At 50.1% G+C, this 26,229-nt stretch overlaps 1 protein-coding gene across 2 annotated transcripts in view; it reads left to right on the forward strand.

Annotated features, from left to right (window-relative positions):
• Positions 1-5,364: 5,364 nt before the first annotated feature.
• LOC144943687 (uncharacterized) overlaps positions 5,365-26,229 on the forward strand; it is a 28,557-nt gene continuing 7,692 nt past the window's right edge. Inside the window, exons 1-3 of one of the 2 annotated variants that reach the window (XM_078871420.1) lie at positions 5,365-5,784; positions 22,216-22,278; positions 23,310-24,220. In XM_078871420.1, coding sequence (XP_078727546.1) covers positions 5,751-5,784; positions 22,216-22,278; positions 23,310-24,220 — 1,008 coding nt within the window. In that variant the 5' untranslated portion in view covers positions 5,365-5,750. The remainder of the gene's footprint in view (positions 5,785-22,215; positions 22,279-23,309; positions 24,221-26,229) is intronic. The other variant, XM_078871421.1, reaches the window with a different exon arrangement.

Consider the following 26,229-nt stretch of genomic DNA (forward strand, 5'->3'; position numbering starts at 1 on the left):
AAACTTATCGGAGAGATAAGGACAGGGCGTGGGGGGAGGGCATTTTTGCAAGGTCCGACGTTGTCAGGGATTCCCAATACGATTGCTACAAATTGGAATCGGACCGTACCGAGAATGTGCAACACGCAGTCAGAAGGACTTTATTGAAACAATTTACATCTTAATCTTGATTTGAAGCTTTCGTGAGCGCAGGAATCCAAACTCTTTGGTCCTTTCGGTAAAGTCACGTAGGTAAAAATAATAATAGATCACGACGTTTCGATCGCAACACAAGCAACCGTCATCAGGTGAGACAAACGCGGCAGGAGAACTGCTATTGTTGCAGCTGCGTTTGCAGTGGCAAAGAAGCACGATGAAGAGCAACAGATCTTAAAGCCTGCTCTGATCAATCCCGATTTGCCTTGTATCGTCGATGCCCCTTGGAGAATGCCGTCTCGAGCGTCAGGATGTTGCAATGTATGACGTGAGTGAGGATGTGGAATGAAAATATATATTTTATTTAAAAAAAATAAACAGCAACAGATTTCAACACTTCCGTCAACAGGCGTTAAAGTTTATTTTAATTGTTACACGGATGATCCCCTTTTAGTCAGTTGCCCGGCTACTTTTTTACACGGGACATCCGTGGTGCGTGAGCAGAGCAAAAACAAATCAAAGGGCAAAGTGTGGTCTTAAAAGAAAAAAATATATATAAACAGGTGACGTTTCGGGCGATGGCCCTTCGTCAAAATTAAATGATTCTACGTGCGATGGCTGACAGCGGATGATACACGTGCAATCACAGCAAGTGGCCGCTGTATTCCTGTATGGAGACAACGTGCCCATAAGGGTGGTAACAGGTGGCAACCAGTTTAGAGGGGGCGACAAGGGATGACCACGTGACATCACAAATATCGAGAAGTATAGCACATACTCAACTAAATTCAGTTGTTTTCATTTTTATTGTATCTTTCACCCACGTGACTTTACCAAACGAACCAAAGAGTATGGATCCTTGCACTCACGAAAACTTCAAATCTAGAAGTATAGCACAACCGACGAAACTCATTTTGGACGTGAATTCCACGCTTACGAATGGAGTTGTTCAAGGAGCTCGATGCCCAACGTCGAGGTCTGCCGGCTACGACAAGAGGGCTTCAGCAGAGAGAGAGAGTTCGTGCCGTTTTACTGATCCTCCTCCCTCCTCCGTTGATGGACCTCAGACTGTAGTGGGTTTACGATATGGGCCCATAGTTTGCGTTGCATGACGACAGTCGCACTGCTGAGGCTTGTCTCTAATGTATCTCTCTGGGTCTCTGCGTATCTCTGTGTACGTCAGTCTGGAACTCCCTTCACCCCAGCCATCCGTGCTGTCGACACGCTGCCCCCCGGTTGAAGACCCAGGCTCGAGACTTTTCCTTTGTTTTCCTTTTCCCTTGGCGGCCTTTGACTCTTAAGTAATTCGTTTCACTAGAAAACATCACATTGGATGTTACGGCGGTGGAATGGTTAGCACAGTGGACTCGTAACACGTAGGGCAACGGTGCGATCTCCTGTCACGGTAGTTGATACATCGGTACACGTTTCTTAAATCTCCCACTGCCGCCCCTGTCTACCCAATGGTATCGACGGGTGCACCACCGTTAGCCGATCGCAGGTCACGTTTGCCGGGGTCAAGTGTGGATACTCCCCCACCTTTTCCAAGGCGTCTTGCCAGCGTGAAAGAGTAGACCAAATATCCTCTCAGTCGAATTCGATAAAGAGGCTGCCATCACGTGGAGCGAAACTAAAATAAATAAAAAAGCTCCACGCACGCGGATCAGAACGTCGGACACGAACCTGAAAACGCATCGGAGAGCTACGCATCGGCATACTTTCGTTGTAAATTAAAAGGCTCGTTTGTCAGTTTCCATTGCCAATCTTGTCCCATGACGACACAGGCAGCTGGGGGCATGGCGTTGGCAAAGCCGAGTTGGAGAATTCCGTAGCGCAGGGCTTCGGAATATGTTCATGAAAACATGCGAAGTGTTGTCGGATGAATCATCGGACCGATGGACGGATGGACACACTGGACGGACACACGGATGGACACACGAATGGACACGCCGATGGGCACACAGATGGACACACGTATGGACACACGGGTGAACACACGGGACGGACACGCGGGACATCCTCAAGAATGTCAACGCACAGCCCGATGGCTCTCTTCTGCAGGAGGGCATTCTCGAGACAAGGTGAAATATCCCAGATCCTGAACGCGGTGGGCTCCAGCGCCAGGCAATACCCGACACGGGATTTTCAAAACCTAAACTTCCCTCGCGTTGCTGTCTGCGATGGGCCGCATGAATCAGGTTCGCTTGAACGTTGCCCCCTCCCTACAAAGATAAAAACAAAGATCCCCCGTATAGCCTTACCAGACTTTTGGGGCAAGTGCTGTTAGCGAGCACTAATGAAGGCCGGCACGGCACGCGAGGGGGTGGGTGGCCAGCACCACGCCCGCCAGACCGTCTTTGTCTCCCCAGTGGCGATGTTTACACACCGCACCAGGTACTCATTTGAGTCGACCGAAGCGAGACCCAGGACCGGTTCAGATAATCGTCACCGGTGTTGGCCGTAAGTGGAAATCGAACATGGGTCACCGAGTTCGTAGCGCAGCGTGCTAACCGCTGCGCCACCGCTCTCTACACCTCCCTTATCACCACCACCCCCGCCTCACCCCTCCCCCCACGATTTAGCCACATTCCTGAAGAGATGAATGGGGAGTAGAGGAGATGTCAGGAGGATGAGGAGAGGATAGATGATTTAGGGCTGTGCTATGGAGATGTTTTACTGGTAGGAACCTCCTGGTTACACCAGCCCACAGGGAATTATTGTGTCCGTCGTGCAGGAAGGAGCTGGGTGGGGAGGGAGGGGCTGGGTGGGGAGGGGAGGGTGGGGAAGGGCTGGGTGGGGAGGGTGGGGAGGGGAAGGTGGGGAGGGGCTGGGTCGGGAGGGTGGGGTGGGGAAGGTGAGGAGGGGCTGGGTCGGGAGGGTGGGGAGGGGCTGGGTGGGGAGAGGAGGGTGGGGAGGGGCTGGGTGGGAAGGGTGGAGCTGGGTGGGGGATGGGAGGGGTGGGACTGGGTGGAGGAGGGGCTGGTCAACCCGTGGTGCCCTTATAAATCTCAACGTTTAACCTACTCACGCTGGCTTGTGCCAGCCCTCACAGTCGGCCATATTTGTGGAACACACCACGCCGCCGTTGACCCTGACCATTGACCGAGCAACCCAACGTTCCTACCAGCTCCCTCCGCAGGAATGTGTTTGACACGTCCCCTCCCTCCCTACATGTGCATGGACATTGGTAAGGGCGCTATGGGAAAGATGGAAGCGGATCTATTACCAGTGAAGGTATTCCTGTTGGATGGGCCCAAACTGCCACCGCCCTCATCGTTATCGAACCGCAAATAATTACAACCAGCTCCATCAAGCGAACTACCGGCGAAAGGTCGTAATCAAGTTGTAAATGTTGTAGGTTTGCTCTCCAACACACCGGTGTGCTGAAGTAGCAACTAATTGGTACGTTTGGTTTACGTGACAAACCCTTACTCAGTGGCTGTGCCGAGTAGCGGTGGTTTAACGACACATGTATGCGATCTAATCCTAAATAAAACCTTTTATTATTGTCTATATAGTGTATACAAACCTGAGTATACTCTTTGGTTCTTTCGGTAAAGTCACGTAGGTATAAAATAAATAAATCACGACGTTTCGATCGCAACACAAGCGGCGGTCGTCGTGATTTATTTCATTTTATTTTCTACCCACGTGACATTACCGAAAGAACCAAAGAGTATGGATCCCTGCAGTGACGAAAGCTTCTAAACTCGATCAAACCTGAGTGTGTTCTCTCATGCAACTCGTCTGTACGATATGTATCTGTTATTATTATTATTATCGCGTGAATATATTTTACATCACGCGTGACTATTTATCCAACAAAATCCCACAATGAGTCCCAAGAGTCCAGACTCTCTTTCAAAGAGGGTGCTGCTTGAAGATGCGTGGCCAAATCCATTTTGTGGAGTCCCTAGCTTCGAACGGCCTATGACCAATAAATCACACCGAACGTGCCCGATCTTGCCACGTATGAGCATCTATAACATGTTTTATAATAATATGTAGTTGCGTTTTTATATGTATACATAGTATCGTCGCTTGTGCAAATTGCATCTCACAATCGATACAAACCCACAGACGATAGAGGAGGCAGTAGACGGGGCGCTACCAAACAATTACCCAATAATCGACCTCCCGTGACACCAGCGAGAGTAAGAACAGACTTCGCCTAACACCACAAAGAGTAAGAATAGACGTCGCCTTACACCAGCGAGAAAAATAAGGTGAGATCGTCCAAGACGGTTGGGATGGAATAGAGTCAACTGGACGAAACGCACGGGATCGTGAGGATGGACGGATGGGTGAAACCTCCATTGAGCAGTGGACTACCCATGGCCGATGATGATGACGACGAGACAGTTGTTGAAGATGCAGGTGAAGTGTTCGCTGGAGTTGAGGTTGCGATAGTGCGAGAGGAAAAGGCGGAAAAGGGGGGGGGGGGGTGAGGGAAGTGGTGGGGGGGGGGGCGTTGGGAGTGGAGAGGATGGAAAGAGGGCAGCGGGGAAAACGTGGAGCTTGGAGCGCGAAACCCGAAGCCATACTCCTGGATCGCAAATACCAATGCGGTGTGTCGAAGATCGATTTTAAATCAGTGCGATGCCACCTGCTACGACGTAACGGTGCAGGTAACGTGGTCATTGCCGGAACAAGATGATTGAAGCAAAAATATTTAGGCGTGAGCGGGTAAAACGTGGGGAGAGGAGTGATTCGAGTGCACATCGAGAGGCAGAAGGAGGAGCGCGTGGATTGATGCGCAAGTTAACGGCGTCATTCAACCTGTGAACAAAGGTGAGAATCAGAATCTGTATTTAGACTGGAGAAATCCGATGAGCAATGAAGCTCTTGTTTTTAACACGTGTCCAGTACGGGCGGGTGTTGGGCAAAGACGCGTCGGGGAGTTGAAGCCAAGGAATGGAACGCGTCCGAGGAGACGTCGACAGAGGAGACGGAGCGATTGAGTCGGTGGTTGCATCGCGGAATCGTGAGTGTTGGCAGACACCTTTGGGGAGGTATTCATCCAGCAGTGGATTGACCCTGGCTATTGATAATTATGAATCCTTAAATCCTGGATTTTAGCGTCTGGAATCCGAGGACGTCTAAAACCCTGAGCCAGGAGCTTCCTTCCAGAATCCAAATACGTCGTCGGCAGAGGCTCGTTAAAGGATTACATTCCTGAATTCAGGATCGTGGAGCCAGGATTTCCGCATAAAAACCACGACTCGCCCTTGGTCTCCACCACACGTGTCTCCCCTTTGCAACAGCAGCTGTAGCATCAGCAGCAGTAGCAGCAGCAGCAGTGGCATCAGTAGCAGAAGCAGCAAAAGTAGCATCAGCAGTTGCGAAATCATTTCAAAGCAGGAAGCAAAACGTCCCAGTCTTCAAGACCTCCACAGATGATAGAATTCCATCGCCATCGTTGTCATAGGTTGAACAGTTCATTGGCCTTAATTAAATTAGCTTAACTTTCCATTTCATTTTTTTGTGAGTACGTTAACGATAACGCCTGTAATTGGTGTTTTATGAAGTTCATTATTTTTGCTTGATATTATACGAAGCCTCATTTAGGCTTCATTTTTAAGAGTGGATTCGGGTGCAGGTTACAGAAGACAGCCATGCGGTGGTTGGGGAGTTTCCTGCTGCTTACAGGTGAGTGACGCACGTATGTTGAACTTCTTTCGCACCGTACGTAGCCAACCGTGCCCATCGGAAGAGCAACGTGTGCGCGGTGTTCGTGTAATGTGCACCTAGCCTGGCACAAGCGTGCAGGGAAGTCGTCGCAACTTAGTAACGAATTGCTGCTGCGTGTGTACGTCTATGTGTGTGTGTGTATGTGGGAGCGGTGGAGCAGTGGTTAGCGCGCTGCACTTAGAACCCTGCGATCCGAGTCAGATACCCGCTCACGGCCAACACCAGTGACGATCGTCTGAACCGGTCCTGGGCCTCCCCTTGGTCGACTCAGCCTCAAATGAGTACCTGGTGCGTTGTGTAAACATCGCCACTCGGGAGACAAAGGCGACCGGGCGTGGTTCTGGCCACCCATGGTGCTCAAAGACTAGTGCTCGCTCAAGACACTTGCCCCAAAAGTCGGTTATGGCTATACGGGGAATCTTTGTCTTTTCATGATTGTGTAGTGGGGAGCGGTAGTACGGTGATTAGCTCACTGCGCAACGACAATCGGCGACCAAACTTCGATTCTCTTACGTGAACGAGTGCCTGGTGCGGTGTGGTGTGAACATTACCACTGGGGAGACAAAGGCGGCCTGGTGTGGTGTCTGCCACACCGGTCTTAATAGGTGTTCGCTCACCGTGCACACAAGCAGCGGTTAACGTAAGGCTTCGCGTGTCTGTCTTTGTGTCCATTACATAACGGTGGATTCGCAACTGACCAAGTCCCTTGTTCGATGTTCGTCACCGCTACCCCTTGAGCTCATCGACGTCGTTATAATTCACAGGACCCCCCCCCCCCCCCCTAGTCAATGCGGGTTAGCCTCGTGCCATTGTGACGCCAACGCACCTGTCAGTAGCAGATGAGCATCTCCGCGCGCACGCCCTGCGAACATCGGCAGCAGCGCGTCACATGTTTCCGTTCCGGAGAAAAAGTAATTACGGGGGGCGGGCGGGGGGGGGAGCGGTGGCGCACCGGTTAGCGCACTCGCGCTATGAACCCGGTGAGCCCACGGCGAACTCGTCGGCCACGGCTTGCGTGAGTGGTGGTGAGCGTGGTGTGAAGTATGGTCAAACAGAACCCATGGCGTGGGAGAGGCCTTCACCCAGCAGTTGGATTGACGAAAGGCTGTACATTATTATTATGATTTTCATAATAAATAAATAAAAATGTAATGTATTTATCCAGAGAAGCTTAACTGAGTTTCGAGACAGTTTCTTTTTTTTTCCAGGAGGTTTCTGCATCGCAATGTTTGGTCAATTGCATTCTTGTTGTGATCAACGATTTAGTGATGCTGCTGCGTTGGGAGCGGTGCACAAGCTCAAACAGACAACAACAACAAACACTCGACACACTCGTCAACAATACCGTGACCTTAAATTGAAATACACGCATAATAGGCAACGTTAAAGGCGGCGTTCTTCACTAATTTTCAGAGGGGGCGGGGGACATTTTCGCCGATAAGATATCTTCAGTGCGAGGGCCGCCACAAATTTGAAACCGCTAGGGGTTTGACAGCAGCAGCACCATGACGATGATGATGATGGGGGGGGGGGGTGTTTTCACATTTGTCTACTGGTCGGGAGTTCCACACGTCAGGGGCCGCACTGAAGGCCACCAAGGGCCGCCAATGACCCGCGGCCCTTCCAATGAAGACCACCGGCTTAAGCCAATCGTCCCTGCGACAGATCCGTTCACACCCCCCTCTTTATTTCGCTATTTAAAACCAACACACAGCGCTGACGTGCACCCGTGCCCACCTGAATTCGTTCGCCTCTTGCTCCCACAAATTTGCACTTTGTCCTTCTCGATTCGGGTGCGCTTTTCGTCACCGTCGTACCAAAGTTGGAGAGCTTACCTGCACCTCTAACGAACTTCTTCCGACGCCTTTTGCCATCGTTATCATGTGTGTGCTTCGCGTTTTTCGACGCGCGCGTGTGCCTGGCTTGTTAGTTAGTCTCTGAGCACCGTGCCGTGTTCTCCTTTTCTGCAATACCCACGTTTCTGTCTTTGCTGCTGCTGCTGCTGTGCTGACGCAGCAGCAATAATCTCCCCGCGTGTAGAATAGCCGAGTAGCTGGCTAAACGGGATCATTCTCCTTCGAACAAATCAGACACTCACACTCAATACAACGCCATTCATGATTAGGATAGGGGGAGGGTTGTGTTTTTGGTGTTCCGATGATGTTGAACTGGTGTGTACCGAGAGGAACCCCGCCACCCTGACGAAATGGTAACGCTCAAAGTTACACACAGACGGGTTCACGAACCCACTTTCTGTACCGCGGTACAACTACCGGCCATCACCTGGCAGCCTCGTTGGCCTGGGAGAGTTTCGTCAATGTCCCCACCCCCCCCCCCCCCCCACCATCACTCCGTCCCCTCGTGATTCACCAACCCTTTACCTCCATGGCGTTGAGGGCCCTAGGCGGGCATAGCCGCCACGCCCGCGTCGTTAGAGGAATGACCATCAGCAGGCCCGGGCTGGCCATGAGGCAGCAGACAAATGCCCGGTGGGGCCGGTCCGTTCGGAGGGTCGGTCTGTGTGGGGAAATTTCAAAGGTGATCAGAGTAAACAAATATTGCTTATTTACGCTCTCAGTTGGCATTAAAGTTCCCATATTCGGCAGCACCCAAAGATTATTCATACTCTTTGGTTATTTCGGTAAAGTCACGTAGGTATAATTTATTTTATTTTATACCTACGTTACTTTACCGAAAGAACTAAAGAATATGGATTCCTGCATTCACGAAAGCTTCGAATCAAGATCAAAGATTCTTCCTCACCGGCCCATTTGTGGGTTGGTTGTGTTTTTTTTCTATATATTTTGGATCCAGCCCAAAAGGGACCAATGAGATCGCACGGCGATTTGTGCCCCGGTGTCTTTACAAAAATGCCTCCAGGCAGATGTGTCCGTCACAGACCATCAGATCGCTCCTCACCCGGGAGGGCCCGCGTGTCTTTTACCCGACGCGTGATTCGATGACCCCTGCATTGGACGTGGCGCACAGAACCGGCAGGTCCCCATGGTGTAGCCACGTACAGTCTCCGACTCTTGTTAAACACCCCGTCTCTCTGGCTTCTCGACGCGTGTGCTATGCAGAAAGGCCGTTGCCCGAAACGTCACATATAATATGTTTTCCCGAGTTTTAAGGCCAAAGTTTTTTGTTGACGAATGTGTTACATTTGTATTCCGGTTAGACGTCATCTCTCTGGCCTCTCCATGTGTATGCTATGCAGAAGGGCGATTGCCCGAAAAGTCGTCTAGTCTATATTTTTTCCCCCTTTATAAGGCCACGCAGTGCTACTGACGAATGGGTGAGTCGCGTGTTGTTTGTCTCTGCTGCGCCTCGCACAAAGGCTGGAGGCGTTAGCCATGAATCTTGGTGGTGGTATCAACTTCATTGACAATGACGATTGCTTGATCTTGACCCCAAATGCTTTTGGTTGCGTTTTGGCTGCGGCTAAACTTTGTTTGACAGCACTCGACAGGCGAGGGTTGGTGGATCGCATAGGCATCTGCGAAATTCCCAAGACACCCCCCCCCGATCCCCCCCCCCCGATCCCTCCCCCCCACCCCCACCTCGGCTACGATGTGGTCATTAGGTGGAAGTAGACAATATTGCAAGTTGGTTCGAGAGCACTTTTGGAGTGTTCTCCCCTCGTGGGATGATTTTTTTTGGTCCGGGCATAGTCATACATTACAGAATACACGACTGTACACATATGCAAAGACAGACTGTTGGGGCACATGGTGTTAGTGAGTAGCACCTATGAAGGCCGGAATGTCTACACGAGAGGGTGGGTGCCCAGCGCCACGCCCCAGTGCTCATCTTTTACACACCTCACCAGGTATTCATTTGAGACTGAGCCGACCTAGGGAAGGTCCAGAAACAGTTCAAATATTCGCCACTGTTATCTTTGGTCGTGAGCGAGAATCGAAAATTGTGTCGGCAGGTTCGTGGCTAAGTGCGCTAACCACTGCACTACAGCTCCCCAGTACACACATATCTATATAAAGACAAATATCCCCCGTATAGCCTTAACACGCTACTGAGTGAAGTGCTGTTAGCGAGCTCCTATGAAGGCCTGAACGCAACACGAGGGGGGTGGGTGGCCAGCACCACGCCCGGCCACCTTAATCCTCGAGCGGCGAAGTTTTGACACACCGCACTAGGTCCTCATTTGAGACTGAGTTGACCTAGGGGAGGACCAGGACCGGTTAAGATAATCGTCACTGGTGTCGACCGTGAGCAGGAATCGAACACGGGTCGCCAGGTTCGTGGCTCTGCGCGCTAACCGTGGTGCCACCATTCCGCACGTTATCGCATCACGCACACACACTCACTCTGAACTTAACAGCAGATATCGGCACTGGCAAAAAACATCCCCAATGAAGCAGGACCCATCCTGAAAAGCAATCGTAAGACTCAGCGAGACTTTCCTGCGTAAAATAGGGGACAATTGTGATGAGTATCGTGTGAAGCAAAGTCCAATAACCCCCGCGACCTCCGGCACGCCGTGGGGAGGTCTTCCTCCAGCAGTGAATTGGCCAACGGAACTTTACAGAGCCCTGCATTGTGATTATTATTGTTATTTTTACTATATTTATTATCATGATGACGCTCGTTTGACCAGGAAACTCTCACCGAGAGTCTCAAAACTCTCTTTTCAAGAGGATCCTGCCACGTTTTTATTTTATTTATTTCAGCTTGTGCTCTATGTGTAATCCCGATTGAGTTAAAAACGGGTAATATTGAACACGTGGCAAATTTGGACCTTGACGCCGGAACCGGTGACGCAATGGCTTACCACTTTTAAAAAAAATCACGTGACAGCATCGGTGTGCAGCAGACGACGCGCGTACATTGTCAAAGTTTTACGGTTAATACACGCGACGCAGGATTAACCGGGGAGGCAGCTCGATTCGAACCGCGACCACACCCCCGCTGGAACAAGCGGCGAAGGCGCTGTCGCAGGGCCGCGTCACTTCTAACGGGACACGGCAGGGGGTTCCACCCTTCGGCTCTTCCGCTCTTTCTCTGCTAACGCGAGCCGGAGTCTCTAAGAATGAGCGGATGTGAGTGAGACACGCATTCCGCTTAGCTCTCTCTCACCCCCCCCCCCACGTCTCTCTTTCTCTCTTAGTCGGCTGTATAAACTTTCTACCCAACGATTCTGACTCATCTGGCTGAGTCGAACTGAGTAAGGGAGGAGACCCGGGTCATGCTTTGTCGGCTGGGTGCCGCTTGCCACCGCCGACGTGGACGTCATCTCTCTTCATCCTTTCATCAATCCGGGAGTCGAACTCAGGTGGCAGGTTTTTTCGTAGCGCGGCGCGCAAGCCACTGTGCCCACGTGTGCCACACGCCACGAGTGTGTCACGTGTGTGCATGGGGAGCGGTGGTGTGGCGGTTAGCGCTACGCTGCGCTATGAACCCGACGACCCGAGTTCGATTCCCGCTCACGGCTAACCCCGGTGACGATTATTTGAAACGGTCCTGGGCCTGCCCCTAGGTCGACTCGGCCTCAAATGAGTACCTGGTGCGGTGTGTAAACATCGCCACTAGGGAGACAAAGGCGGCCGGGCGTTGTGCTGGCCGCCCACCCCCCCGTGTGCCGCGCTGGCCTTCATAGGTGCTCGCTAACAGCACTTGCCCCAAACAGTCTGTTAAGGCTATACGGGGGATCTTTGTCTTTTTATGTATGTATCTGCGTGCTTGTGTGTATGTCTGGATATGCGTGCGTGACTCACCTGACAATCGCCCTCCAACAACGGGCGGAGGAGCATTGCTCACAACAACGAGCAGGAGCGCTGGGCGGCTACAACGCAATAAGTTCGTCACAGTGGGGAGCGCAAGTTGCGCTTCTCCAAGACGTCTCAGTCAGTCAACCATGGCCCCTGGGTCTGTCCCGTGACCTCCTGCACCTAGCCTGGCACATCAGTCAGCCCACAGCACCTGGGTCTTTCCCGTGACCTCCTGGCGGCAGCAAGCTCTCGACAATTGCCGTGGCCTCAACATGCACCTAGCCTGGCACATACGCTGTCGTGAAGTCGTCGTAATCTGAAGGGCGGTGTCGTCGTGGTCGATGTGCGCGTGTACCATACATCTGACGCGCGGGGTTCGATTTCACGCCAACGGCTAACATCAGTGGCGAGTCATGAGACTGAACCGTTCCTGTTCAGGCTGTGTTGTGTGTAAACGTCAGCGCCGGAGAGACAAAGGCGGTCGGGCGTGGCGTTGATCGCACTACGCGCATATGTGCTATTGTAGCCTTCATATGTTCTCGCTTACAGCCATTGTCCCAGAAACATAAAAAGCTACAGAGGTGATGACACGGGTGTTAAGATGTCAAATCGCCAAACAGACACAAATTAAACTAAACTATGAAACTAAACTATTTTTATTTCACCAGCTAAGGTCCACTGAGCTTTGTAGCTCTTTTTCAGACGCGACCTGGCCACAAATGATAGCTCATCGAAGTGGCCGATCATCATCACGTGGAAGTAAACATCAGAGTACTCGGGGAAAAAACCCACGCGACCACGGGGAGAGAGAGAGAGAGAGACATGCAAACTCCAAATATACAGCAGCAGGCGTCAATGCCGCAATGGAACCCACAACCGCATGTAGACCAGGCGAGGTATTTAACAATTCGCCGCCTCGCCCTCCATCTCACCACCGTCCCTCCTACCCCGCCACCTCGTGTAAGGCATTACGTCTGCATTAACCACACGTGCTTGTGCTAACAACAAAATAATCATACACCCAAATATGCTTTGATCATGTTTGCATTGTTCTTGAAACTGCATTGGCCTAGGCCAGAGAGAGCCTCCTCCATGGATTTGTCTCACGCAGTGCTCAAGACCAGAGGCCGTCAAAAGGCAACGAGTACAAGGACCATGTCAAGGACAGCATTAATAGCTCGGGTTAGGCAGTTGCATTCATGAGGCTGCTTTTTTGACAGAAAGGTTCATCATCTTGAAACTGGCAAAAGGGGGTTCCATAGATACTTGGGGTAATCTTTGTGCGTTTTTTGTGTTCTTTTAAATTGTAACCCTAATCTGTCCTACGCGTTATCGGTTGCCTCACAGGTCTGCAATGCATCTCGCGATTGTCGTGCTATGTCGGAAATGAGTGGGCTAATCTTTGTTCAGTGTCCGTGTGTTCACATGTTTTTCTCCGTCTTAATGTTTTAACTCTTCGCCGGAGGTCTGAAGGGGCCCCAAGAGATACGAACCCTGCAATCTAAATCTGCTCTGTGTAAGCATTCTTGCATCTTACGAAAATAAAACTCATATCGCAATGCTGTACCCCTTTATAGATTGTCCGAGGTTGCAAGGAATTCCACTCATTGATATGTTGAGAAAAATACCGCTAGTTTTATTTACGCTTTCCGACTCGGCTTGAACGCGGTAAATGAATCAGCTTTGTCTGTTCGCCCGTCTGTCCGTGTGCAACCGGGAGTCACGATAGCCCTCATAACGGCGGCCCAATGTGAATGAACCTGGGGTGTAAAGTAGCGTTGCTAGTAGGGACTCATCCTAGATCAGTGGTGTTTAACCTTTACTGCAGGCTGCAACCCCTTCGGTTCTCAGAAAGGGCATCCCAGGTTAAGAACCAGTGCCCTCGAGAAAACCGGACACGTTGCTCACAACTTGGGAGACACCACACACACACAGCAGAGCAAAAATGATAATTTGTCAATATTAAAACGCGTTTTCCTCTGACACGCTTTGTTTCAGCTGTCCGTGCTGCTGATCAAAACAACATACTGAACAGCGTTACGGAATCTATGCGTGTGCAAAATCCCCCCCCCCTTACCTTACTTATTAATTTCGTTGTCGCATTTATTGATTGTTTTAGGACTGGGATAGGGGTGTTTTACGTATCTATCTTGTTTGACGCTTAGTAAAAATGTGATGAATTCATCGTGCCACGGAATGGTGAATCCATGCGAAAATCTTGCGCAGCAATTTCTGCCTCTCCCCCCGAGTGAGAGACCCATCCACCGCAATGGATCAATGGATCGCGATTGTGATTCAATAGCCAGATCATGCTTAACGGCGGTGACTATATCTGCCTCTAGTGGCTGCGGGCATAGCGTGAACCGCTTACATACAACACGTAGAATAAAACACGTATATTCATTGCGACACATGCGAATCAATGAGTGTGCTCATGACCTTAACAACCGACATCTGCTCATCGATGTCCCCTTGCTGTGTACTCGATGTTTACGTTTCTTCGACTTTGGCGATCGCCTTGTGCGGGGGCATCAGTGGCATTGACCATGATGACATCTCAACCTTTATTGATCTGGAATGTTTCACTGAATTCAGACGATAACCTACCCAGGTCTCCATTATCAACAAGGTAACGCTTTGTCCTTCCGGTATTAGGCAGCCACTGGAGCTAAGCACTTGGAACACTCATTTCTTTCCAACTGCTTTTCGTTATTTAAGTTTGGTGTCCTTTCTCCGCACCTTCCATTCGCGCGGGTGGCTACGTACGGTGCGAAATAAGTTCAACGTACATACGCTGTCGTCATCATCATCACGTTCTGTATACAGCATGCGGCTCCGTTACCCATAACGTACACCCCGACTGCCTGACGTTAAAGATCCTGTGGTGGCATTGGCAAGGGGAGGCCATGGCGTGCCGGCGTCACGGTCCCAATATGCGAACATTCGAAAAATGACCACACAGATTTACTGCATTGCGATCACACGCACAGCAGCAGCAGCAGCATCACCCCCTCTGCTTTGAAACTACTGCAGGCTGTGTCTCTGAAGCACAGCAGCAGAGCCTTGCATCGCGATCATTGACTTGCGCTGTAAGAACGGCGCAATTAGCAAATGTACTTCTCGAAAAATTATTACGATGATTTCCAATCTCCTGGCCACCTCGAGACCCGAAGATCGGGATTAGGGGACCTTCACATCATCTTTAGGTGATCCACCAACCCTCGCCTCCAAAGGAACCCGGATCGCAGGTGCGGCTCGCAAGCCAAACAAGCACGGCTGTAATCTTGATTTGAAGCTTTCGTGACTGCAGGAATCCATACTATTTGGTTCTTTCGGTAAAGTCACGTAGTTAGAAATAAAGTAAAATAAAACAAATTCGATCACAACACAAGCGGTCGTGATTTGTATTATTTTATTTCTAACCACGTGACTTTACCGACAGAACCAAAGAGACGCACGGCTGTCTTAAGTTGAGCGGCACTTTCCTTCGTGACGACGCCAGTTGCAGTCGAGACGGGGCTGACCTGATACTACGACCCACACACATCTTGATACGAAACACACAAGTGAAGTAATGTAATTCTCCATCCGAGTTATATTGTGTTAAACCACACACACACAATGTGTATGACGTCGTATACAAGTTAGAACTGGCAGTCGTCCTACACATATAGTTTCAAGATTGGATTTAAGCCACGCTAAAGACATCCGTGTTTTTTGCGAACCAGAGATGTCGCCTGTTCAACCTCCCGGTGCGGCAATTCAAACACTGCGCGAGAGTCTTACATCATCACCGGCCTCGCTCCCCCTGCCCCCCCCCCCCGAGAGGGCCCCCTCCAGTGAACAGTTGGCCTACCCTTCCACTCTGGCCATACGTCTTGGGAGAGGGCGAGCGTTACCCACGCTTGACGCCCCCGCACGCGCACTGCCTCGCACGATCGACTCACGGTGGTGGCGGTTGTGCCACGTTGCTACCTCTGGGAGGACGGAGTTGAGATGGATTCGTTACAAATGCCACACCGGGAGATGGAAACCGCATAACTTCTCTCGGATTGCGAGTAGTTCAAGTTCAAGTTCATTTAATAGGTACAGCCCTGTGAGCCATTCGGCTCTTGAATCGGGTGCAACCGCAACAAACAAAAAACAAAAACATGAACAAAAAACATCTTAAAGTGAATATGTGACTAAGTGCAAACAGAAAATCCAAGAAAAGACAGCAAAATATTGCAGAAAAAAACACCGTACACCAACGCTGTGTGCAAACATCCCAGTGGGATGCAAGTCAAACAACAACAACAACAACAACCATAAGACAACTTAGATTAAGGCCATCAGTCTAACTCTGTACTACAACAAACAAAAATAATTTTATTAATTTTAATTTCATTTTATTTTTTACCTACGTGACTTTACCAAAAGAACTAAGAGTATTAATCTTTACCACCATGTACTCGAATCCTTGCAGTCACAAAAGCTTCAAATCTAGAATTGGTAAAGATTACGCTATGGTAGTTTCCCCAGCTCCAGCCTTTTTCGTGTTAAATTTAGACCCCCCCACTCCCACCCCACCTTCGAGTCACAATCGAGTCACGTTGGAGGGCACGACGCTGGCGAATTTCCACGAGGTCAGAAATAGCATCAATGGGCGCCCCGCCCTTGAGAAACAATAGGAGATCCTTCCACTGTGGAACTGGGGCGTTCGCGTCCGGGTTAGGGTTAGGCTTAGGGCGTTTATCCTCCCTGGACTGGGTTCGTGCCCGTGACCTCTGTTAAGTCTAGAAGGAAATAATTGACCAGTGTCTGTTGAGGGTTTTTTTTGGTGGTGGTGGTGGTGGTGGGGAAAAGGGACGTGGTTCGCGATTTCACTTACAATGAGTCAGGGTGTAGCCACGTGAACCTGTGCGTTGAACTTTATTCGAATGTTAGTGGGCGGACACGTGTGTAAAGTGGGGAGTGCGGTAGCGAAGTGGTCAGCGAACTGGGCTACAACAAACCCGGTGACCCGAGTTCGAATCCCATACCCTGGCTTGGTCGGGAGAATGCAGTACAGAAAAAAATGCGGACCCCCACCTGTACTGTTTGTTTGGGATATCGTGTTTCCCCCTTGCAGGCGTGGATTTTCTCCAGATGCTGCGGTTATTTCGCACGTGTAAGCACTCACTCGCTAAATTGGCCGATAACCCCCTCGGCCAATGTGATGAGTGGAGCGTGGTTGCAGAGGAAGAGAAATCTAGACCATAGGGGCAGCAGAGGAGGAGGAGGAATGGAAATCCTATTGAGCGGCAATCCTATTGAGCGACAGAGGTTGACTGGGGGGCGTTGATAACATTCTTCGCTTGTCGGAGAGGTCAAACATGTGTTAACAAAAGATTTTGCACATCTATGTGAGTAAGTTCAGACCAGCATATACATCATAAGTTCAGATCGGGTAAAAGCGAAGATCCCCCCTGTAGGCTTAACAGACTGCTGGGGCAAGTGCTGCTAGCAAGAACCTCTGAAGGCCGTCACGGCACACGAGAGCGGTGGGTGTCCAGCATCACACCCGGCCGCCTTTGTCTCCCTATAGGCGATGATTACACACCACATCAGGTACGCATTTGAGGCTGAGTCGACCTAGGGGAGCCCAGGGCCGCTTCAGATAATCGTCACTGGTGTTCGTGGCCGTGAGACGTAATCGAACCCGTGCCACCGGGTTCGTAGCGCAGCGCGCTAACCACTGCACCACCGCTCCCCACGAACACACACACACACGTACACAAAGACAAAGAACCCCCTGCATAGCCTTGGCAGGCTACTCGTGGAAGTGCGGTTAGCGAGCACCTATGAAAGCCGGCAAGAGGGGGGTGGGTGGCCAGCACCACGCCCGGCACAAACGGCAATGCCATTGTCGATTGCCGTGCAGAAACGTCTCAAAATAAACCAACAACGCCGGTGCTGACGGGTCCGAGCTCTCTGCCGGGTCACGGCGTCGGGTCTCCTCGATCGTCTTCTCGCTCGCAGACGGGGGGTGGTGGTGGTGGCTGTGAGTCTGGAGTGGCTCAACTGGCCCGTTCTGATGTTTCTCTGGCGGCCCGATCTCGCTTCCTGCCTTTGTGCGTTTCACCACTTCGCGTGTGCGCCTGTGGCTCATGCAGAGAACAGAGGCGAAGGGGGGAGGGAGGTGGTGGGCTGTTGGGTGGGGAATAGCAGAAGTAAAAGTAGAGGTATCAGCATGCAGCAACATCAACAGCAGCAGCATCAGTTGTATCATCAGCAATCGCGTCATCAGCAGCATCTGCGGCATCAGCAGCATCATGAGAGGTATCAGCAGCATCATCAGCATTATCATCAGGAGCATCATCAGCAGTATCAGCAGCATCATCATTAGCAGCAGCAGGATCTTCAGCAGCATCGTCAGCAGTATCATCATCAGCAGCAGTTATGTCATTGTCATCACCAGCAGTAACAAAACCATCATCGGCAGCAGCGGTAATTATTCGTCGTTAAAGGATGAATATCGGCAGCAGGAAATGCACAATAATAGGTACTCTGCCACGTTGGTGCCAGAAGTCCTGGCACCATCATCTTCTTCCGTGTGTGGCTGATGTTGCTCTGCGTCAGTGGTGAATCGTCGCAGTGACGATGATGCCCCAATCGGGCATTGAGTCGCAATACGTCCCCTGGTACAGTTATGGGTGATGATCACCGTCGCGTAATCACAATCGGTAAGCAAGAGCCAACAGCGGACGTAAAATCAGCACCAACAGCAGTCGCTTTATTATTATTATAATCAGCAGCAGCAGAATCATGATTATCATTAAACGCAGGGGCATTGACCAAAGTATCATCAAAATGAGTTGCAGCAGCATCACGATTAGAAGCGTCATCAATATCATAATCAGTTGCAGTATCAATAACAATATTCGTAGAATAAGCGTCATCGTAATCGGCAGCAGTAGGGGATGCAAAATGTTGTTGATCGTCATCAATGGCATCGACAGCGTTCGTATTAGATTCACCATCATCGTATTTACGGTCTTGGTAACAACATCACCATATTCATCATCGCCATCACAGTCACTGTCGTCATCGCTACCATCACTACCATCATCGCCAGCATCACCATCATCATCACCAGCATCAAACTTTTTCACCACCACCACCACCACCATCATCAAACATCATCGTTACCACCATCATCACCACGACCAACCATTACTACAATCACCCCTAACATCACCACCACAGTAATCATTACCATCATAATCACAATCATCGCCATCATCACCACTGTCATGATCAGCATAATCAACTCTGACACCATCACAACCATCATCAACACGACTATCATCACCACCATCACCACTGTCAGCCCTACAAACACACCACCATTACCATCATCAGCTTCCACACCATCGCCACCGTCATTATCACCACTCACCACTACCACCATCACCACTGCCATCCAACCACCGATACCATGATCACCATCACGACTACCATCATCACCACCAACCCCTGAATAATAAACCCCGGTCCCTCCCAGTCCCCTGGAGTCTATGGGCGAAAAGGAACGAAACTTTCCAAGACCCTTGGCTTCCATAGAATGTTTGTTTAGTTTATTAAATGAATTAGATGTTCCCATTGTTATTTTTTTAGCAAATGGTATCTATCTGTGTGTGTGTGCTACGTGCAACTGACATCATTGGGCGAGCACGTGGTACTGCACGTGGTCACACGTGTCTGGGCCCCCGCGTCACCGTTTGTTGATATTTAACATCGTGACAACGGGTGGAACATTTTTTTTACTTCCCACACTCATTGTATAATTCCCCCATGATAATAGACACTCCCACAGAGATCCCAGCGCATTGTTTCACATCTTCGCTACGATACCCCGCCCCGCTCCCCCCCCCCATGTAGAGTTGAGGTCGGCTCGGTGTTCTCACGCCCTGAGTGAGTGTTGGGGTTCAATACATGGCCGTGTTTCTAGAGATCCCGAGCAGAGCAGTGCATGATGAAATGTTGCGTCGAGCTATAGGTATGGCCCCGAAAAGGGGTTAGCGAGAAGGGGCCTTACTTGGTCAGTTCCACGGGCATTGTTACAAGTGTAACGACGACTTGACGTACTTCTCTTGAGATGGTTTCTTTATTGAAGACACGTTCACTTGAAAGTAGGGCAATTTCACTAAAACCGCGACTATTACAGTTTCCTCTGAAGGCCACGGTGTCATTAATGACGAGTGTGTTGGGGTTGTCGTTGTTAATTGTGCTTGTGGCACCACCGACAAAGCAGCAGCAGCAGGAGCAGCACCACATCATTCGTGACAATATTTGTGGGCAGGCTGACTTTGTGTGTATGTGTTGAGTTTGTAGTCGTTACACCCGGCACCTCCGATTAGCACGGTTGGGTACGTAGGGTGCGAAACGAGTTCAACGTAACATACGTACACATCGTGGGCGTTCAAAGTCACATCGATGTGCCTTCTAGAATTGAAACAGGGCAAGGTTTTGACGCAATGCAAAGCGTTCAAAAATGCATTTGCGGAGTTACGTAAATCTGATATCGCGATAATCGTCGTGTTATATTGTATCGTATCGTGAAGAATCTATATAGCGGCAACACCCACGAGCCGCTCGAGGGCTCGAGAGCAACACCGCAGATGGTGTGGTCTACGGTACTTGTTGTTTCCATTATTTGGTGGTGGAAGCCAGTGGCGGCTCCTGCAAAATCTCTCAGCGGGGGGCAAATGTCTGGATGATTGATAAGGATAAGGTCCACCCATGCAATGGATAAATTAACAGCTTAAGCATGTAAAGGCAACTTCACTTCTTTAATATTAATGAAAAATAAAGTGACTCTTACAATACATCTTGTTTGTTTCTATACTCACTATTAAAACAAACCACTCAAGTTTATTTTATTAAAGATTCCACTAGGTGGCGACAAATTATATTGTTGGATGAAACGTGCTTACGTATGATGACGTAAGCACGTATGATGACGTAAGCACGTTAGGGCGAGCCCTCCCGGAAGCCATAGAGAATGCATTGCAGCGCCCCCGTTCGAAAAAAAACATCTTTGAATGTAAGTCTATGGGACCACTCGGGGCGATTCTCAGCTGGAGGGAAATCGCCCAAAAAGAGGCGGTACTCCACAGAACATAGCATGACGTGATTGGACTATATCCAGAGGCACAGTGACGGCTAGCGTGACTCTGTGGTTGAATGACATTGGTGGTGCGTCGCCCAATCGCCCTAATGAAGAAACCGCCCCTGGTGGAAGCGGTGCACAACCACAGTTAACAACAACTCAACACACTCGCCATTAGAAATACCGTGGCCTTAGAAATGTCTGTTATAGACTCCTTATGTGCCCTGAACAAGGGCCATTGCCCGAAACGTCGCCTGTTATACCTTTTTTCCTTTGAAGGCCACAGTGCGTTTGACGAATGTGTTAAAAAAAAATTTTGAAAAATCTTTATTTTATTTTATTCAGCCAACCAATTGAACCGTGACCAATAATTAATTAGAGGGAGAATAGTTACCCCATTCACTATAACAGTTATCCTGTTCACCAGTGGCATGAATAAAAAAAATAACCGCGTAAATACTACCAGGACATCGATTCGTGTAGAATCTGAACATTCATGCTACAAAGTCCGGAGTATCTGTGTGCGCCGACGCCACTTTTCAAAGAGGAATGCGTCAGTGGTTGCTAGGGATTGCATTACAATCATCCCCGTGACACCAGCCAATCAGCTGCCAGAGAAGCAATCCTGATACATTTGTGTGTGTCTGTCCGTGTCTATCTATCGTGTGCCGTGTCGACCTTTACAGGCGATCGCTGAACAGTCTGCTCAAAAGGCTACATGGCGGGGAGAGTATTTGTATGCGATTGTGCAAGCGTGTGTGTGTGTTGGCGTGTGTGATTCTTAGCGTGTATTAATGCGTGCGTTATTGTGATTGTGCATGTCTCTGTGTGTCTATTTGTGAGAGCGTCTGTCTGTGGGTGTATGTGCGCTACAAAACGAGTTCGATTCCCGCTCACAGCCAAAACCAGTGACGATCATCTGAACCGGTCCTGGGGCTCCCCTAGGTCGACTCGGCCTCAAATGAGCACCTGGTGCGGTGTTTAAACATTGGGGCGCAGGCTCTGGCCAACCCACCCGCTCGTGCACCGCGCCGGCCTTGGTATGCGCTCGCTAACAGCACTTGCCCCAAAAGCCTGTTACAGGCTATACGGGTAACTGTCCTTGTTGTGTGGTCGTGAGTAATGGGCACGACGTACGGCGGCTCTCCCGACCCGCCCCTACGATCTCACGGAAAGTTGCGCAATCCGAAACCGCGTGAAATCCTGAATCTGTGTCGACGACGCAATTTGCAGAATCGCGTCGGCCCTTCGATGCTCGGTACATTATTATTCGTTGGCAGACGCCTCCGGAAAGTAAGACGCACCACCCCGGAATGGTTTTGACCGGGTGGACAAATAAGTTGCGCGTGACAAAAGGCGTTCACACACAAAAGCGGCGGAGGAGGAGGAGGTAGGAGGGAGGAGGGAAGGAGGGAGAGGTTGGTAGGAGTGGGAAGCAGCTGGGGGTGGTGGTAGGAGGGTGCGGGTGTGCGTCTTATTATCCGGCAAATGCGGTGCTCATCTCTTGATTGTCTTGTTCGCTCGTGCCAGGATGGTGGATGGTGTTTGGGGAAAACTATGACCATTCAAGCGATGTGACAACGGTGACGGGGGGTAAGCTGCGCAGTCACGAGACAACATCCTTTGATTTTTTTTTAAGTACTATGAAGACGGGCCGTTGCCCGGAACGTCACCTGTTTCGGTGTTATTGCTATCGTCTTGTCAATTGTGCTTGCGCGCCGTTGCCAACCCAGCAGCATCACCACCACCAGATTACCCATCGCCATCAGCAGCAGCATTAGCAGCAGTAGTAAGTTCATTACCATCGACAGCATCGGAAGTTAAAGTAACTTCATCGCGAGCCGGAGAGCAGTGGCCGCGCACGTGGCCTGTAATGCAGCGCTGTGGAGGCAGCGAGGGTTGGCGGATCACTCGCAGATGTTGTTAGACTCCCTTCCCGTTGGCGTCGAGGGGGTGCGATCCCCCGGGCTCGCCAGAACAACAAGGCGATCGAACGAACGCGCGGACTAATCTCATGGGAGGAATTTGGATGGCATGGGATTGAGTGTTGCCCCCTTGCACGCATGGCTGGAAACATCTTAATGCACAGAGGACCGCGGAGCATGGGCAATTGTTGCTATAGCGACGGCTCCTCGCGCCCTGGCTGCTGCTGTTACTACCCTCCCCGCTCGTCTGTGGTTTATCCACGCTCCTCTCAGTAGCATCAGCAGTGGCTTCATCGTCAGCAACAGCAGCAGCATTAGCAGCAACATCATCAGCAGTGTTGTAGTATCAGCAAGTAGCATAATTTATCATCATTAGCAGCAGTGGATGTAACTTCAAGATCAGAAGCAGCAGTCGTTATATCATCAGCAGTAGCATCTTCAGCAGCATTGCCAGCAGCAGCAACAGAAGCAGCAGTAACTTCATCAGCAGTAGCAGCTGAATAATCAGCAGCAGTAACATCATCAGCCGCAGCAGCAGCTTCATCATCAGCTTCATCATCAGCAGCAGCATGAGGAGTAGCATCATAAACAGCATCAGCAGCAAGATCGCCATCCACGTGATGTGAATGCCGACGTTGTTTAACAGGGCGACGGTGTGATTCTCAAAATCCGCGTTTGTTCGTTTCTCTTTGCTTGCAGTTTTGACCACGTTGAACGCAGTCAACCCATCCGCCATCACATCTCCTCCACTAACAAAGCCCGCCACTACACAAATACCACCATCGAAGGCAACCGTCACACAACCGACAAAACAAATAACTACTCTCAATAAAAACAACAACGTCGCATCATCACCATCATCAACAGCACCATCATTATCAACCCCATTATCATTAACACCACCATCATCAACGCCACCCTCATCAGCCACATCAGCAGCAGCGGCAGCAGCGGCAGTGGCGTCACCAACCGCAATAGAAAACACTTCTTCAAACGCAGTTGCCACATCGGCAACTAACCCAGCATCCACCCCCGCAAACACCAACACCACCACCCCCGCAAACACCAACACCGCCACCCCCGCAAACACCAACACCACCCCCACGAACACCAACACCACCAACCCCACGAACACCAACAGCACCACCACCCCCGCATACGAGGCCAACATCACCCCTTCCCCCAGTACGAACGCGACGGAGTTACCCAACAACGCGAGCATCACGCTGCAGACTGCCAATTCCTCCACTGTCACCCCCAAGTCGCCCCTCTCCTCCTCCTCGTCGCCCTCCTCGTCCACCTTCCCATCCGTCACCCCCGGCGTGTCTCGGAACGCTGCGACCGTGAACGGCACTCACACGACTCCGCCCTCGGCGTCGGAAGCAGCGAGTTCGAGTGTGACCACTGCTAGTGGTGCTGCTGCTGCTGCTGCTGGTGGTACTGCTGGTGGTGATATCAATACTAATAATACGAATAATCGATTCGACGCATCTACTGCCAAGACCGCGACGACACAGGATGCGAGTGAAGGTGGAGTGCCGATCGATGATCGCGGCATCGACGGCGGAAGAACTCCGCCACCGTCGACTGCTCGCCCAAGCAAGACCGAGGTAAAGTGAAGCGGAGGAATTCTAGATTTGAAGCTTTCGTGACTGCAAGGATTCATATTCTTAGGTTTTTTCGGTAAAGTCACGTGGGTAAAAAATTAAAAGTAAAATTTTTGTTGCTATTTCATTTATACCTGATGATGATTGCTTGTGTTGCAATCGAAACGTCGTGATTTTTATTTTATTTTACTTTTATTAATTTTATTTTTTTACCTACGTGACTTTACCGAAAAAAACCTAAGAATATGAAGCGGAGGACTTTGAAGCGGGTCAAGGATGCGTCTTTATTGTCGACGCCAACTCACACCGCGCACTTACACTCGTCATCCAAAGCCAACCCCGAGCTCGCCCGACTCCCGTCCACTTTATTTCGCCCGCCTCACCCAGTTTCCCCGCCTATCCCCTTCTCGGTGTGTCCCGCCCGTTTACAATCCATCCCCGCAATAATCCGATGGGAGTGTCCTCCACTCAATCGTCGGATTGCGTTTGCTGGGCACGGCAGTGACCCCTGACCCTTAACCCGTGGTTGTGTGTGAGGATGTCCCGAACATCCTCGACAGGAGTAACAATGATTACAATAACAAGTGATGCGTGATCAGCTCGGTTTAATGATTGGTACCTGGATGCATCCATGATGTAGATGATGATTGCATTATGTTAATGTGATGATGGTGTGTTGATTAACTCATGATGATGATGGTGGTGAGTGTAACAATGCATCATGATGGTGATGATGATGATGACATTGGTCAGTGAGTGATGGTGAGTACCAACATTGATGATGAAGCGTCAATGATGATGATGGTGGTGGTGATGATGATAAATACATTTTGTACTTGAGTGAGTGTCTGTGTAAGTACTGATGACATGTTTAATTGAGTGTAAACAATGATGATGACGATGATGATCATTGTGAGTGATGGTGAGTGTAATTTTTGAGGATGATAATTGTTGCATTGTTTAAATGTATTGATGCTGATGGTGATCATTTGATGATGCCAATGAGAGAGGAGTGGGTAGTTACAGACTGACACCAACAATAACCAAACTCCACTACAAGGACAGCTGCTATCAGGGGGTGCCCTAGGCCAAAATAAAATTCAACGTTCTGATACTTTTGTTACTTTATTGGCGCAGTATAAATGAAATGTGTTGCTGCTATAAATCCGTGCCAAATTACAGCTTTCTAGCCCTTCGAGAGCGTCATTGGGATTTACATCAGCCACTCGCTCTGAAGGATCCTCCCAATCTACAAGAGACATGGTCCTTCCTTGTGAATAAACATCTGGTTATTCACCAGCATTGGTTCCAAAAAGCCTGCCTCTGCCGATGAGACAGTGAATGTTGAAAACCGGTCCAGAGATATATGTTCTTGTTACTTTGTATTGAACATATTCTGCTGAATGATGCACTGACAAAAAAGAAGGCAGGTGCAGCCGATGGGATGTGTTAAAACAACAGCTACGAAATACAAAGGATGTATTCATCTGCAGGAACAGGCTCGTGAAGGAGGCGCGTATTTATGTCAGAATAAGAATATTTATTTAGACTGGAGGAATCCGATGAGCTACAAAGCTCTTTCTCACACCTATCCAGTAGGGGCGTGGCCAGAACGTTACGACAACAAACCAGACAGGAGATACGAGCGCAGAGTAGAGGAAAGGTCAGCAAATCACTAAAATGTCTCCGTCCAAATAAACGAAACTACTTTATTTTATCAGGTAAAGCCCACCGGGATCCTCAGTTCCCGTCAGCTTGATGTAACGCACACACGCACGTGGCATGCACCGAACATTCCTCGCGTTCCCCGTACCCCTCCGTTCCATCACGGAGAAAGCCCCCCCCGCACCCATCCCTCCCTTCATACCCCTCCCACCCTCACACACAAACCCCATTACCCCCCCCCACTCTTACACCCCCCCCCCCCACAACTGTGAACCCCAACAACCACCAAAGTGTTGCTTGTGCTGAACCAATGCTGCTGAAGTCAATCCTTATTGTAAGTCCCAGAA

This window comes from Lampetra fluviatilis, chromosome 32 (assembly GCF_964198595.1).
Source record: "Lampetra fluviatilis chromosome 32, kcLamFluv1.1, whole genome shotgun sequence".
NCBI classification, from domain to species: Eukaryota; Metazoa; Chordata; class Hyperoartia; order Petromyzontiformes; family Petromyzontidae; genus Lampetra; species Lampetra fluviatilis.